General features: G+C 60.7%; 1 protein-coding gene across 4 annotated transcripts in view; it reads right to left on the bottom strand.

The window, feature by feature from the left end:
- The window catches only part of ADAM17 (ADAM metallopeptidase domain 17), a 79,357-nt gene that overhangs the window by 12,606 nt on the left and 54,139 nt on the right, over nucleotides 1-12,612 (bottom strand). For 2 of the 4 annotated variants that reach the window (XM_068155334.1, XM_068155336.1), the window contains exons 2-8: nucleotides 7,801-7,933; nucleotides 6,575-6,708; nucleotides 6,144-6,232; nucleotides 5,300-5,468; nucleotides 4,475-4,617; nucleotides 3,671-3,760; nucleotides 2,051-2,164 (exon numbers count right to left, since the gene is read on the bottom strand). In XM_068155334.1, coding sequence (XP_068011435.1) covers nucleotides 2,051-2,164; nucleotides 3,671-3,760; nucleotides 4,475-4,617; nucleotides 5,300-5,468; nucleotides 6,144-6,232; nucleotides 6,575-6,708; nucleotides 7,801-7,933 — 872 coding nt within the window. Of the gene's footprint in view, nucleotides 1-2,050; nucleotides 2,165-3,670; nucleotides 3,761-4,474; nucleotides 4,618-5,299; nucleotides 5,469-6,143; nucleotides 6,233-6,574; nucleotides 6,709-7,800; nucleotides 7,934-12,612 lie in introns of those variants that run through there. The other 2 variants (XM_068155337.1, XM_068155338.1) reach the window with 2 other exon arrangements.

Here is a 12,612-nt window from a genome sequence, read left to right as displayed (position 1 = left end):
AACAATAAGAAGAAGGGCAGGAAGAACCTGAACTCCTTATTGGACCTGGAGGGGAACACGGTGACTGAAGACGAGGAGAAGGCTGAGGTCCTGAACACCTTCTTTGCCTCAATTTTTAACAGCAAGGCAGGAGGAGTTCAGGACGAGTGGCCTCCGGAGCTGGGCGATGGGGTCGGGGAGCAGTGTAATGCCCCGGAAATCCATGAGGAATTAGTTCGGGACCTGCTGAGCCACTTGGATATTCACAAGTCCATGGGACCGGATGGGATCCATCCTAGGGTGCTGAGAGAGCTGGCGGATGTGCTAGCTAGGCCACTCTCCATCATTTTCCTCCAGTCCTGGCTCACAGGTGAGGTCCCAGATGACTGGAAACTGGCCAACGTGGTCCCCATCCACAAGAAGGGTCGGATGGAGGAACCTGGAAACTCCAGGCCAGTCAGCCTGACCTCAGTGCCAGGGAAAGTGATGGAGCAGATTATCCTGGTGGCAATAACTGCGCACCTGAAGGATGGCCAAGGGCTCAGGTCCAGCCAACATGGATTTAGGAAGGGCAGATCCTGCCTCTCCAACCTGATCTCTTTCTATGATCAGGTGACCCATCTGGTGGATGTGGGGAGGCCTGTGGATGTGGTCTACCTGGACTTCAGCAAGGCCTTTGACACCGTCCCCCACAGCAAACTGCTGGCTAAGCTGTCAGCCCGTGGATTGGACCATTACACTCTGTGCTGGGTTAGGAACTGGCTGGAGGGCCGGGCCCAGAGAGTGGTAGTGAACGGTGCCACATCCAGCTGGCGGCCAGTCACTAGTGGTGTCCCCCAGGGATCAGTGCTGGGCCCTGTGCTCTTCAACATATTCATCGATGATCTGGATGAAGGGGTAGAGTCAGTCATCAGCAAGTTTGCAGATGACACCAAGTTAGGGGCAGATGTTAGTCAGTTAGAGGGTAGAAAGGCTCTGCAGAGGGACCTCGACCGACTGGACAGATGGGCAGAGTCCAACGGGATGTCATTCAACAAGTCCAAGTGCTGAGTGCTGCACTTTGGCTACGGCAATCCCATGCAGAGCTACAGGCTGGGGTCGGAGTGGCTGGAGAGCTCCCAAACAGAGAGGGACCTGGGGGTGCTGATCGACAGCCGCCTGAATATGAGCCAGCAGTGTGCCCAGGTGGCCAGGAGGGCCAATAGCATCCTGGCCTGCATTAGGAATAGTGTGGCCAGCAGGAGCAGGGAGGTCATTGTGCCCCTGTACTCTGCTTTGGTTAGGCCGCACCTTGAGTACTGTGTCCAGTTCTGGGCCCCTCAGTTTAAGAAGGACATCGAAACACTTGAACGTGTCCAGAGAAGGGCAACAAGGCTGGTGAGAGGCCTTGAACACAAGCCCTATGAGGAGAGGCTGAGGGAGCTGGGATTGTTTAGCCTGGAGAAGAGGAGGCTCAGGGGTGACCGCATTGCCCTCTACAACTACCTGAAGGGTGGTTGTAGCCAGGAAGGGGTTGGCCTCTTCTCCCAGGCAACCAGCACCAGAACAAGGGGACACAGTCTCAAGCTGCGCCAGGGGAGGTTTAGACTCGAGGTGAGGAGGAAGTTCTTCACTGAGCGAGTCATTCGTCATTGGAATGGGTTGCCCAGGGAGGTGGTTGAGTCATCGACCCTGGAGGCGTTCAAGAGGAGATTGGACGTGGCACTTGGTGCCATGGTCTAGTCATGGGGTCTGTGTTGATAGGTTGGACTCGATGATCCTCGAGGTCCTTTCCAACCTAAGTGATACTGTGATACTGTGACACTGTGAAGCACCCCTGGGGCACTTCCATCTCTTGGCTCTTCTCTGCCCCTTTCACAGAGAAGGGAGGACCAAACCCAGTTCCTGGGTGAAGGTCACAAGGCCACCAGGCTCAGGCCCAGACCTGTCAGCACTGCCTCCCCTGCCTCCCTGCCCCAGGCCACACAGCCCTGGCTGCAGCTGGCACAGGGCACAGCTCTGACCTGGAGTCAGGTCCACACAGCACCCAGAGGCAGCAGAGTTTCTTCACTCTCCAGGGGCTGCAGCCTACCTCCAGCAGCATCTTCACATCCCAGGCATCCTTCTTCTCATCTGGGTAACTCCTGGCCATGTTGTAGTGCTTCTCCCCAGGCTTCACCGGGTTTGGCTCGTTGTGGATCATGATCTGCAGTTCAAAGAGGGCAACAATGACCCAGAGGGGCTCGGGTCAGCTCTGTAGCTACAGAAAAACCTGCAGTGGAATCCCAAAGTGTCTCAAGAGGTCTGCAGGGAGAACAATGCTGACTCATCCTGCTGCCTCAGCTGGGGGAGATACCCCAAGCACAGCAGCCATCTGACATAGCACCACCACCAGCTTGCAGCTCACACTCTGCTTTCACCAAACCCCAGCCAGAGCCAACCAAACCCCTCCCACAGCCAAAACCTCTTCCAGATACAAAACATCCTCCCTGCATCCAAAAGACCCCAGCTGGATCCAGAGAATCCCCACCCAGAGCCAGAAATCCCACCTGGATCAAAGAAAAAACAACCCAGAACCAAACAAATCCCCTCCTGGAGCCCAACCATCCCTTCTGGATGCCCTTTCTCCCCCCTCCAGGGTCCCCCTTCTCCCCCCCGGATCCTCCTCCTCCCCCCTGGATCCCCCTTCACCCCCCTTGGATCCCCTTTCTCCCCCCCTGGATCCTCCTCCTCCCCCCTGGATCCCACTCCTCCCCCCCTTGATCCTCCTTCTGCCCCCCTGGATCCCCCTTCTCCCCCCTGGATCCCCCTTCTCCCCCCCCTGGATCCCCGTTCACCCCCCCTTGGATCCCCCTTCTCCCCCCCTGGATCCCCCTCCTCCCCCCTGGATCTCCCTTCTCCCCCCCCTGGATCCCCATTCACCCCCCTTGGATCCCCTTTCTCCCCCCCTGGATCCTCCTCCTCCCCCCTGGATCCCCCTTCACCCCCCCTGGATCCCTGTTCTCCCCCCCCTGGATCCTCCTCCTCCCCCCTGGATCCCCCTTCACCCCCCTTGGATCCCCTTTCTCCCCCCCTGGATCCTCCTCCTCCCCCCTGGATCCCCCTTCACCCCCCTTGGATCCCCTTTCTCCCCCCCTGGATCCTCCTCCTCCCCCCTGGATCCCCCTTCTCCCCCCCCTGGATCCCCGTTCACCCCCCCTTGGATCCCCTTTCTCCCCCCCTGGATCCTCCTCCTCCCCCCTGGATCCCCCTCCTCCCCCCCTGGATCCCCGTTCACCCCCCTTGGATCCCCCTTCTCCCCCCCTGGATCCCCCTCCTCCCCCCTGGATCCCCCTTCTCCCCCCCCTGGATCCCCGTTCACCCCCCCTTGGATCCCTTTTCTCCCCCCCTGGATCCTCCTCCTCCCCCCTGGATCCCCCTTCTCCCCCCCCTGGATCCCCTTCACACACACACCCCACCCTCCCCAGGGTCCCCTTCCCCCCCAGGATCCCCTTTCTTCCTTTCTTCCCCAGAGCAGCCTCAGCAGCTCCCTGCCTGTGAGTTCTCTTGCCCCGGGGCAGCGCCAGGGCCAGGCCGTGACAGAGCAGCCCCAGCAGTGGCAGTGCCCTGCCAGAGCAGTGCAGGCTGCAGCCCCCAGGCAGCCCCTGCTCCCCTGAGCCCAGCTGAGGCCCCAGAGCAGGCTGTGCAGGGCAGGCCTGGCGGCAGTGAGTACCTGCTGTATCTGTATGCCGTACCCGTGGAAGGCTCCATTGTCCCAGGAGGTGTTCCTGTAGATGTCATCCACTCTGTCGATCAGCTCGATCTGCCCAGCACAGGAGCCAGCTCTCAGCCCCAGCCCAGTAGGCACTAAGACAGGCTGCAGGGCACTGCTCTGGGAACACTCCCTTCAGGTCAGCTCTGCAGTGATCCCTGCCCTCTGCTTAGCCCCCACCTCCCACACTGCCCCCAGGTCTGGGGTCCCCAGCAGGAGGAGGACACAGTGCTGCTGGAGAGAGGCCAGAGGAGGCCACAAAGATGCTGCAAGGACTGGAGCAGCTCTGCTGGGAGCACAGGCTGAGGGAGCTGGGGCTGTGCAGCCTGCAGAGGAGAAGGCTCCAGGGGCACCTCAGAGCTGCCTGCCAGGACCTGAAGGGATCCTGCAGGAAGGCTGCAGAGAGACTTCTCCTGAGGGGGTCTGGAGCCAGGCCAAGGGGCAATGGTTTGGAGCTGAGGCAGAGCAGGGTCAGACTGGAGCTGAGGAAGAAGTTCTTCAGTCCCAGGGAGCTGAGCCTCTGGCACAGGCTGCCCAGGGAGGCTGTGGCTGCCTCCTGCCTGGGGTTGCTGCAGGCCAGGCTGGATGAGGCCTTGAGCAGCTGAGTGTAGCTGAGAGGTGTCCCTGGGCATGGTGGGGAGCTTGGAGCAGAGGAGCTCTGAGCTCCCTTCCAGCCTGAGCCATTCTGGGACCCTGTGATTGTTCTCACCCCTGAATCTGTTTCCCTGCCTGGACTCCAGCAGCTCCCAGGGCAGTTCCACTCACCAGGTAGTTGATGGTGGTGCTCTCCTCCCCCCTGCCCATGTACTTGAAGAATAGATGATCTGCCACCACCAGCATCTTGCAGGTGTTCCTGGAGCCCTCTGGCACAGCTCTGCTCCTCCTTTGGAGGCTTCCTGAGGGCAGCACTTGGAGTACCAGAAAAGCAACACTCAGACTCCCACTGCTGCCCTGGAGTAAGGCTGCAGCAGGGCCAGAGAAGGGCAACAGAGCTGGGGAAGAGTCTGGAGAAGAGGGCTGGGGAGGAGCAGCTGAGGGCCCTGGGGGTGTTGAGTGTGGAGAAGAGGAGGCTGAGGGAGACCTCATTGCTCTCTGCAGCTCCCTGAGAGGAGGCTGCAGGGAGCTGGGGTTGGGCTCTGCTCCCCAGGCTCAGGTGACAGAAGGAGAGGCAATGGCCTGGAGTGTGCCAGGGGAGGGCTGGGTTGGAGAGGAGGAAAAATGTCTTTGGTGCAGGAGTGGTCAGGGACTGGCAGAGGCTGCCCAGGGAGGTGGTGGAGTCCCCATGGCTGGAGGGGTTCCAGAGCCCTGTGGCCATGGCTCCTGGGGCCAGGGTTTGGTGGCCATGGTGGGGCTGGGATGGGGTTGGACTGGAGGACCTTGGAGTCCTTTTCCAAGCCAAAGCCTTCTGTGCCTCTATGGTCATCCCAACCTCTGCTGCCTCACAAAGGACAGAGCCTCAGGGCCTCATCACAGCCCAGGATGGATTCTGTGGGTAACCAACCAGGGAGGCCAAAGGGGTCCCAAGGCACAGTGCTCACAGTGTCCCCATGGCCCCCTCAGCAAACACTCCCCCAGGGCCCAGGCACTGACCTCCCTGCTGCTGCCTGTCCTCCATCCCCTTGGGCAGCAGCTCCTCTTCATCCAGCTTCAGATAACCACACACCTTGGGGGACTGCAGCCTGGAGAAGTCTTTGATATCCTCAGACCTGTAGACCAGCAGCCTCTCATCCTGCTCATCATCCACAAACCTCCAGAGGGGCTGCCAGGGCAAGCAGAGCACTACTGCAGTGAGCCAGGAGCAGAGGAAAGGCACAGGGCTGGGCACACAGCTCACTGCACACCCAGGAGCTGCTCCAGGGGACCCCCATGATCCCACTCATCCCTCACAGGATCTGAACAGCTGAGGTCCTCTCAGGAGCAGCAGCAGACTCCTGATGGGGCTCTAGGGGAGACAGAATTTCTTCCCCTCCAGAACATGAGCAAGCTGAGGAGGCTCCTCAGGCCTCTCAGCTGCCTCCAGAGCAGCCTGGGGACTGGCACAGACAGGGGGAGGATGCTGAGAGCTGCTGACACTGCCCTGAGCAGAAGCAGAGGAGCTGGCAGGCAGCAGAGAGCAGCTGTGTGCTCCTCACAGCACCAGGCAGCTTCCTCAGAGTCCTGGAGCTGCCGAGGCTCTGGTTCACTGCAGAAGGGACTTGAACCATGAAGGCTAAGCCAGGCCAGCAGCACCACCTGGGGGCACAGGGGCATCACCTGCCCCAGCTCTGCAGCACCACAGGTAGGCAGTGTGGGCAGACACAGGCAGGGAGGAGCACGGGCTGGCTGCATGGAGGCCTGAGCCGTGCCCACGGCAGGGGGGTGGAACTGGATGCTCCTTGAGGTCCCTTCCATCCCAGGCCATCCTCCCAGCCCTGCAGCCAGCTCCCAGCAGCACCTCAATGTTGAACTCCTCTCCATCAGTGTTGATCCTCACTGTGAAATCGTCATCCCCAATGTGTGCCACGACCCTGGAGTTGTGCTCTCCTGCAACAGGAGCAAGAGAGAACAAACAACTGACCCAGCTGTGCCTGCATGCAACCCCCCCCAGGGATCCAGCTGTGCCTGCATGAAACCCCCCCAGGGATCCAGCTGTGTCTCATGGCCAAACAGAGCAGGCCCAGCCCAGGGCCTTGCTGCAGGAGCTGCAGAAGCCTCTCCCCAGCCTGCAGGGCCCAGGCACACCAAGCACCACAGCCCCTGCAGGCAGCCCAGCAGTGCAGGAAGCCAGGCCAGGGGCAGCACTGTGCCTGCCCACAGCAGCCCTGCTGAGGAGGAGGAGGGCAGCCCTGCAGGGCTGGGGCAGGGCTGGGGCCAGCCCATACTCACCCACCACATGGCCAGTGAGGAAGTCCTGCCACTGCACAGGGTGCTGCCTCTCCCTGCCCTCTGCATCCACCACCACTGCCTGGAACCTCTCTGAGAAGTGCTCAGCACTTGCAGTCAGGTACAGCTTGAAGTGCCTGCAAGAGACCTCAGCTCCTGTTTGCTCTGCAAGCAAAGCACAGCCCCCAGCCCCGGGGCAGAGAGCCTCCTCCTGCTGAGCAGGCTGCAGTTCACCCTGGGCCTGGGGCAGGCAGAGCTGGGCATGCTAGGGTTAAAGCTGGATAATTAAAAGCCAATCAACAGCCTCCTAAATGCAGAGCAGCAAGGGTGTGACCTGGGCTGGGTGAGCAGAGAGCTGCAGAATGTCCCCTGTGGGCACAGGCTGAGGGAGCTGGGGCTGTGCAGCCTGCAGAGGAGAAGGCTCCAGGGGTACCTCAGAGCAGCTTCCAGCTCCTGAAGGGGCTGCAGGAGAGCTGGGGAGGGACTTGTGACAAGGGCTGGGAGGGACAGGACAAGGGACAATGGCTTTGAGCTGGGAGAGAGGAGACTGAGACTGGAGATGGGGAAGAGATTCTTGGCAGTGAGGGTGAGGAGACTGGCACAGGCTGCCCAGGGAGGCTGTGGCTGCCTCCTGCCTGCAGGTGTTTCCAGGCCAGGCTGGATGAGGCCTTGAGCAGCCTGGGCTGGTGGGAGGTGTCCTTGGGCATGGCAGTGGAAGATCTTGAAGGTCCCTTCCAACCCAACCCACTCCATGACTCCAGCAGCTGCAAGGCCTCTCCCTGGCACCACCACCTGCCCTCCCCTGCCTCTCCTTCCCCTTTCAGCTCTGCTTCTGTCTCCCACCTCACACAAAAACCTGATTCAAAGAAGTGTTTTAGGGAGTGGGGAATTTGTCCTCAGTTGGAAGATGCTGAAGCCTGCATGGGAAGCAGATTAGACCTCTTTGGCCACACAGCACAGCCCCCACCCTGAGGGCAGAGGCTTCCAAGCAGCAGAGGCCAGGCAAGAAGCCTGGCAGCTGAGTGGTGCCCAGACAGGCAGTGAAGCTGCACAGGGCCAGAGCAAGAGGCTGCTGCACTGCCTGCCACCCCAGCCCTGAGCCCTGCAGCCCATTTCTGCCTCCCTCCAGGCTCTGAGGCCACAGCTCCTGCAGACACCCCCCCCTGCCCCAGAGCACAGCACCACCCCAAGGCCAGCCCCAGGGCAGCCCCAGCTGGCTCTCTCCTTACCTCTGGAGGGCTGAGAAGCTCAGCAGCCTCTCTATGTGAGTCTCAGGCTGCAGGGCTCTGCGCCGCAGGGAGTGCTGCTGGATACTGGCCGGAGAGAGGATGTTGTAGTCCGAGAGCATGGCCTCCACTGCCCCTGCAGGGATGAGCAGGGCCTCAGTGCCAGGGGCTGCCCTGAGCCACTGCCCCCCGGAGCCAGCATTGCCCTCCTGAGCCACACTGCCCCCCCAGAGCCACCCTGCCCTGCCCTTGCCCAGCACACCACAGCTGGCTCTGGTCCTAGGGTAACTCCTGCACGTTTCTGCAGAGCTGCATTTTGTGCAGGGGTGCAGAAATCCACGTGCAGGCCAGGCACAGCCTGACAGAGGTAAAGGACTTCACTTCCCACAGCACTTCTGGGGCAGCCAGTCCCCCCCCCCCCCAGCCTTCCCTGGCTGCCCCCTGCAGCACTCCTCCATTCCTCTGGAGCCCACAGAGCCCTGGGTGTCAGCAGCCAGCCTCTGGCCTCCTGTCTGCCAGCAGCCACTCAGAGGGGTGCTGCAGCTCCCTGTGCTGAGAGAACAGCTTGCCCAGGGAGGCTGTGGCTGCCTCCTGCCTGGGGGTGTTGCAGGCCAGGCTGGATGAGGCCCTGAGCAGCTGAGTCTAGCTGAGAGGTGTCCCTGGGCACGGCAGGAGGTTGGAGCAGAGGAGCTCTGAGCTCCCTTCCACCCTGAGCCACCCTGGGATTCACCAGAACCCTGCAGTGAGCAGGTACCCACCTCAAACGGTCACAGTCCCCCAGCCCCCAGCATCCCTTTGAGTTGCCACTGTCAGAGAATCTCAGACTCAGTGAGGCTGGGAAGACCTCCAGGATCACCTCTAGGACCACCAAGGCCAACCAACCTTCCACCGAACACCTCCCTTGCAACCCACTGCTTATGGTCTGGCACCAGCCCTCACCCAGAGCCACCTGGCAGGGGAGGAGGGAGGACAATGGAAAACCAGCTCTGGGATGAACCTCCCTAACCTAGACCTGAGTTGTTTAATGACACTGAGGCTCATCACAGATTGGGCTGGCTTGGGAGGGACCTTAAAGCTCATCCAGTTCCAACCCCCTGCCAGGGGCAGGGACACTCAGGATGGGTTGGGGCAGAAGGGATGGTGAAGACCATCCATGGGCTGTGCCCATGGCAGGGGGCTTGGAACTGGATGAGCTTCAACCTTCCTCCAGCCCTGGAGGCTCAGGCCCCATTCAGCCTGGCCTTGAACACCTCCAGGCAGGAGACATTCCCAAGCTCCCTGGGCAAGATGTTCTGCAGCACCCCTCAATTAGAGTGGCTGCTGACAGACAGGATGCCAGAGGCTGGCTGCTGACACCCACAGCTGTGTGGTGTGTGGGCCAGGGAGGCCTGGCACCACTCCTACCCTGCTCAGGGCCTTGCCCAGCACAGGACCTGCCCCAGAGGCACAGCCCCAGCTGCACAGCACTGCTGCTCCTGCCCCTTTCCACCTCTGTCAGCACAGCACAGCCCAGGACCAGGGCAGGTCCTGCCAGCAAGCAAGAGACAGCTGGCACCGTGGCCAGGCAGAAGGTCTGGTCCATGGCAAGAGAACCAGGGCTGGAGATGGTGAGGGGGATGGAGAAGAGGGCTGGGGAGGAGCAGCTGAGGGCCCTGGGGGTGTTGAGTGTGGAGAAGAGGAGGCTGAGGGAGACCTCATTGCTCTCTGCAGCTCCCTGAGAGGAGGCTGCAGGGAGCTGGGGTTGGGCTCTGCTCCCCAGGCTCAGGTGACAGAAGGAGAGGCAATGGCCTGGAGTGTGCCAGGGGAGGGCTGGGTTGGAGAGGAGGAAAAATGTCTTTGGTGCAGGAGTGGTCAGGGACTGGCAGAGGCTGCCCAGGGAGGTGGTGGAGTCCCCAAGCCTGGAGGGGTTCCAGGGCCCTGTGGCCATGGCACTTGGGGCCAGGGTGGGGCTGGGTTGGGGTTGGGCTGGTGGGTCTCAGAGGGCTTCTCCACCCCAAGCCACTCTGTGACTCCAAGGAGAGGTCTGCTGTTTTGTTGTTTGGTTCATCTGGTAGGGAAGGAGAGGCTCAGAAGCCCTGCCCCAGCCCCACACACCCCAGCAGCCTGCTGCAAACATCTCCCAGAGCCGTGGCCAGGGGGCAGGCAGTAGTCCTGGGGAGCTGCTGGGGAGGAGAGAGCTGATTGTGCTGAAGTGAGACATGAAGGCCAGGCCACTCCCAGCTCCTGTAAGCCTGGATAAGAATCCACTTGTTCCCATTTCCTCCTTTGCTTGCAGCTTTCCCTCTGACACCAGGGTGAGGACCTGCTGCTGCCAGGCCCTGGGTGAGGCAGGTCAGGACCAGGCACCCCAGTAGCTCCCTGTGCAGCATCCATGAAGGCAGAGCAGAGCCCTGCAGGTGGCTTTTGTGGCATCCCTGCAAGCAGAGCAGGGCTGGGCAGAGGCCAGCTGCACACAGGGACCTGACTCCTCTTGGGTCAGGTTTAACAACCTTCCTGCCCCTCCTCCCTCATCATCTCCACCGTGGTCCAAGAGTCATTTCTCAGGGGCCTCAGCTTCACCAGACTGACTCAGCCCTTCCCAAACCACTTCCTGCAGCCCCTCTGAGCTGTCTGCAGCCTCCCTCATTGCAGGAGGACAACTCAGCTTCATCCTGACACCCCAAATACTGACTTGGGATCCCCAGCCTCCACCTGATTGCCCCTCCTCTCCTGGGGGGATGTCCCCCAGGGATCAGTGCTGGGCCCTGTCCTCTTCAACATATTCATTGATGATCTGGCTGAAGGGGTCGAGTCAGTCATCAGCAAGTTTGCAGATGACACAAAGTTAGGGGCAGATGTTAGTCAGTTAGAGGGTGGAAAGGCTCTGCAGAGGGACCTCGACCGACTGGACAGATGGGCAGAGTCCAATGGGATGGCTTTCAACAAGTCCAAGTGCTGAGTGCTGCACTTTGGCTATGGCAATCCCATGCAGAGCTATAGGCTGGGGTCGGAGTGGCTGGAGAGCTGCCAAACAGAGAGGGACCTGGGGGTGCTGATCGACAGCCACCTGAATATGAGCCAGCAGTGTGCCCAGGTGGCCAGGAGGGCCAATAGCATCCTGGCCTGCATTAGGAACAGTGTGGCCAGCAGGAGCAGGGAGGTCATTGTGCCCCTGTACTCTGCTTTGGTTAGGCCGCACCTTGAGTCCTGTGTCCAGTTCTGGGCCCCTCAGTTTAAGAAGGACATCGAAACACTTGAACGTGTCCAGAGAAGGGCAACAAGGCTGGTGAGAGGCCTTGAACACAAGCCCTATGAGGAGAGGCTGAGGGAGCTGGGATTGTTTAGCCTGGAGAAGAGGAGGCTCAGGGGTGACCTCATTGGCCTCTACAACTACCTGAAAGGTGGTTGTAGCCAGGAAGGGGTTGGTCTCTTCTCCCAGGCAATCAGCACCAGAACAAGGGGACACAGTCTCAAGCTGCACCAGGGGAGGTTCAGACTCGAGGTGAGGAGGAAGTTCTTCACTGAGCGAGTCATTCGGCATTGGAACGGGTTGCCCAGGGAGGTGGTTGAGTCATCGACCCTGGAGGCGTTCAAGGGGAGATTGGACGTGGCACTTGGTGCCATGGTCTAGTCATGGGGTCTGTGTTGATAGGTTGGACTCGATGATCCTCGAGGTCCTTTCCAACCTAAGTGATACTGTGATACTGTGATACTGTGACCGCCTCAGAACACAACTCAGCCTGGCATGAGCCACGAGAAGGGACAGCAGCCTCCCCTCTGCCAGCTCCAAGCCATTGTCCTCATCCTGGCACTCCCAGCCCCTGTCACAAGTCCCTCCCCAGCTCTCCTGGAGCCCTTCAGGCACTGGAAGTCTGCTCTGAGGTCTCCCTGGAGTCTTCTCCAGGCTGCACAGCCTCCACTCTCTCAGCCTGTGCCCACAGGAGAGGTTCTTTGTGGCCTCCTCTGGACCCTCTCCAGCATTTCCATGTCCTCCTCCTGCAGAGGACGGCAGAACAGGACACAGCTCTGCAGGTGGTGCCTCAGCAGAGGGGCAGAACCCCCTCCCTGTGTTGCTGCCTACGCTGCTGGGGCCCAGCCCAGGCCACGGTTGGCTCTCTCTGGCAGCAGCAGACAAAGCAGCTGAGTGCAGAGGGTGCTGCAGCCTGGGCCCTGCCTGCTCCTGGCTGCAGCCTACAGGCAGCAGCTGCTTTGGAGGGGGCCTGGAGTGGGGTTGTGAGCCTTGAGTCATCTGACAGTGAGGGCAGCTGCCTGGGGCTCCTTCCACTCTGGGTGTGAGGATGCTCACCAGGGTCCTCCTCACCTCTTACAGCCTCAGATTTGGAGCCTCCCCAAAAAGTGCTTCCTGCTGGCACAGAGCTGGGCAAGGGGAGCAGGCAGGTCCAGCACAAGGAGCTCTCCTCCTCACTGCTCCCTGTTCAAGGTGTTTAGTGAAGGAGAGGAAGTGCACAGTGGGAGGTGTATGAGCTGCCATCATGAAGCCAGGGGCAGCATCCAGCTGCTCTCAAACCCACCAGAGACTACAGGGAAGGGCTGGAGCTGGGAGGCACCTCAGAGACCCCCACTGCCACTGCTGCACAGCTCCTGCTGCACAGAAGGTGCAGCTGAAGGACATCTGCCCAGAGTCCTCAAACAGGGCACTGCAAGGGCAAGCCCTGGCAGGAGCCCCAGGGTGCAGCTCTCCGAACAAGTCTTGGCTGAGGTGGGTTAGAGCTGGCCTGGGAGTGATCTTGCCCTGGTGGGCATTGGATGCAGGCACCCTCAGCAGGCTTGTGGAGGACACCAGGCAGAGTGGTGCAGTCAGCATCCTGGAGGGAA

The sequence above is a fragment of the Melanerpes formicivorus genome, unplaced genomic scaffold, assembly GCF_026170545.1.
Source record: "Melanerpes formicivorus ecotype bairdi unplaced genomic scaffold, bMelFor1.0.p_v2 SCAF_31, whole genome shotgun sequence".
NCBI lineage: Eukaryota > Metazoa > Chordata > Aves > Piciformes > Picidae > Melanerpes > Melanerpes formicivorus.
This window is presented reverse-complemented; position numbering and strand designations above follow the sequence as displayed.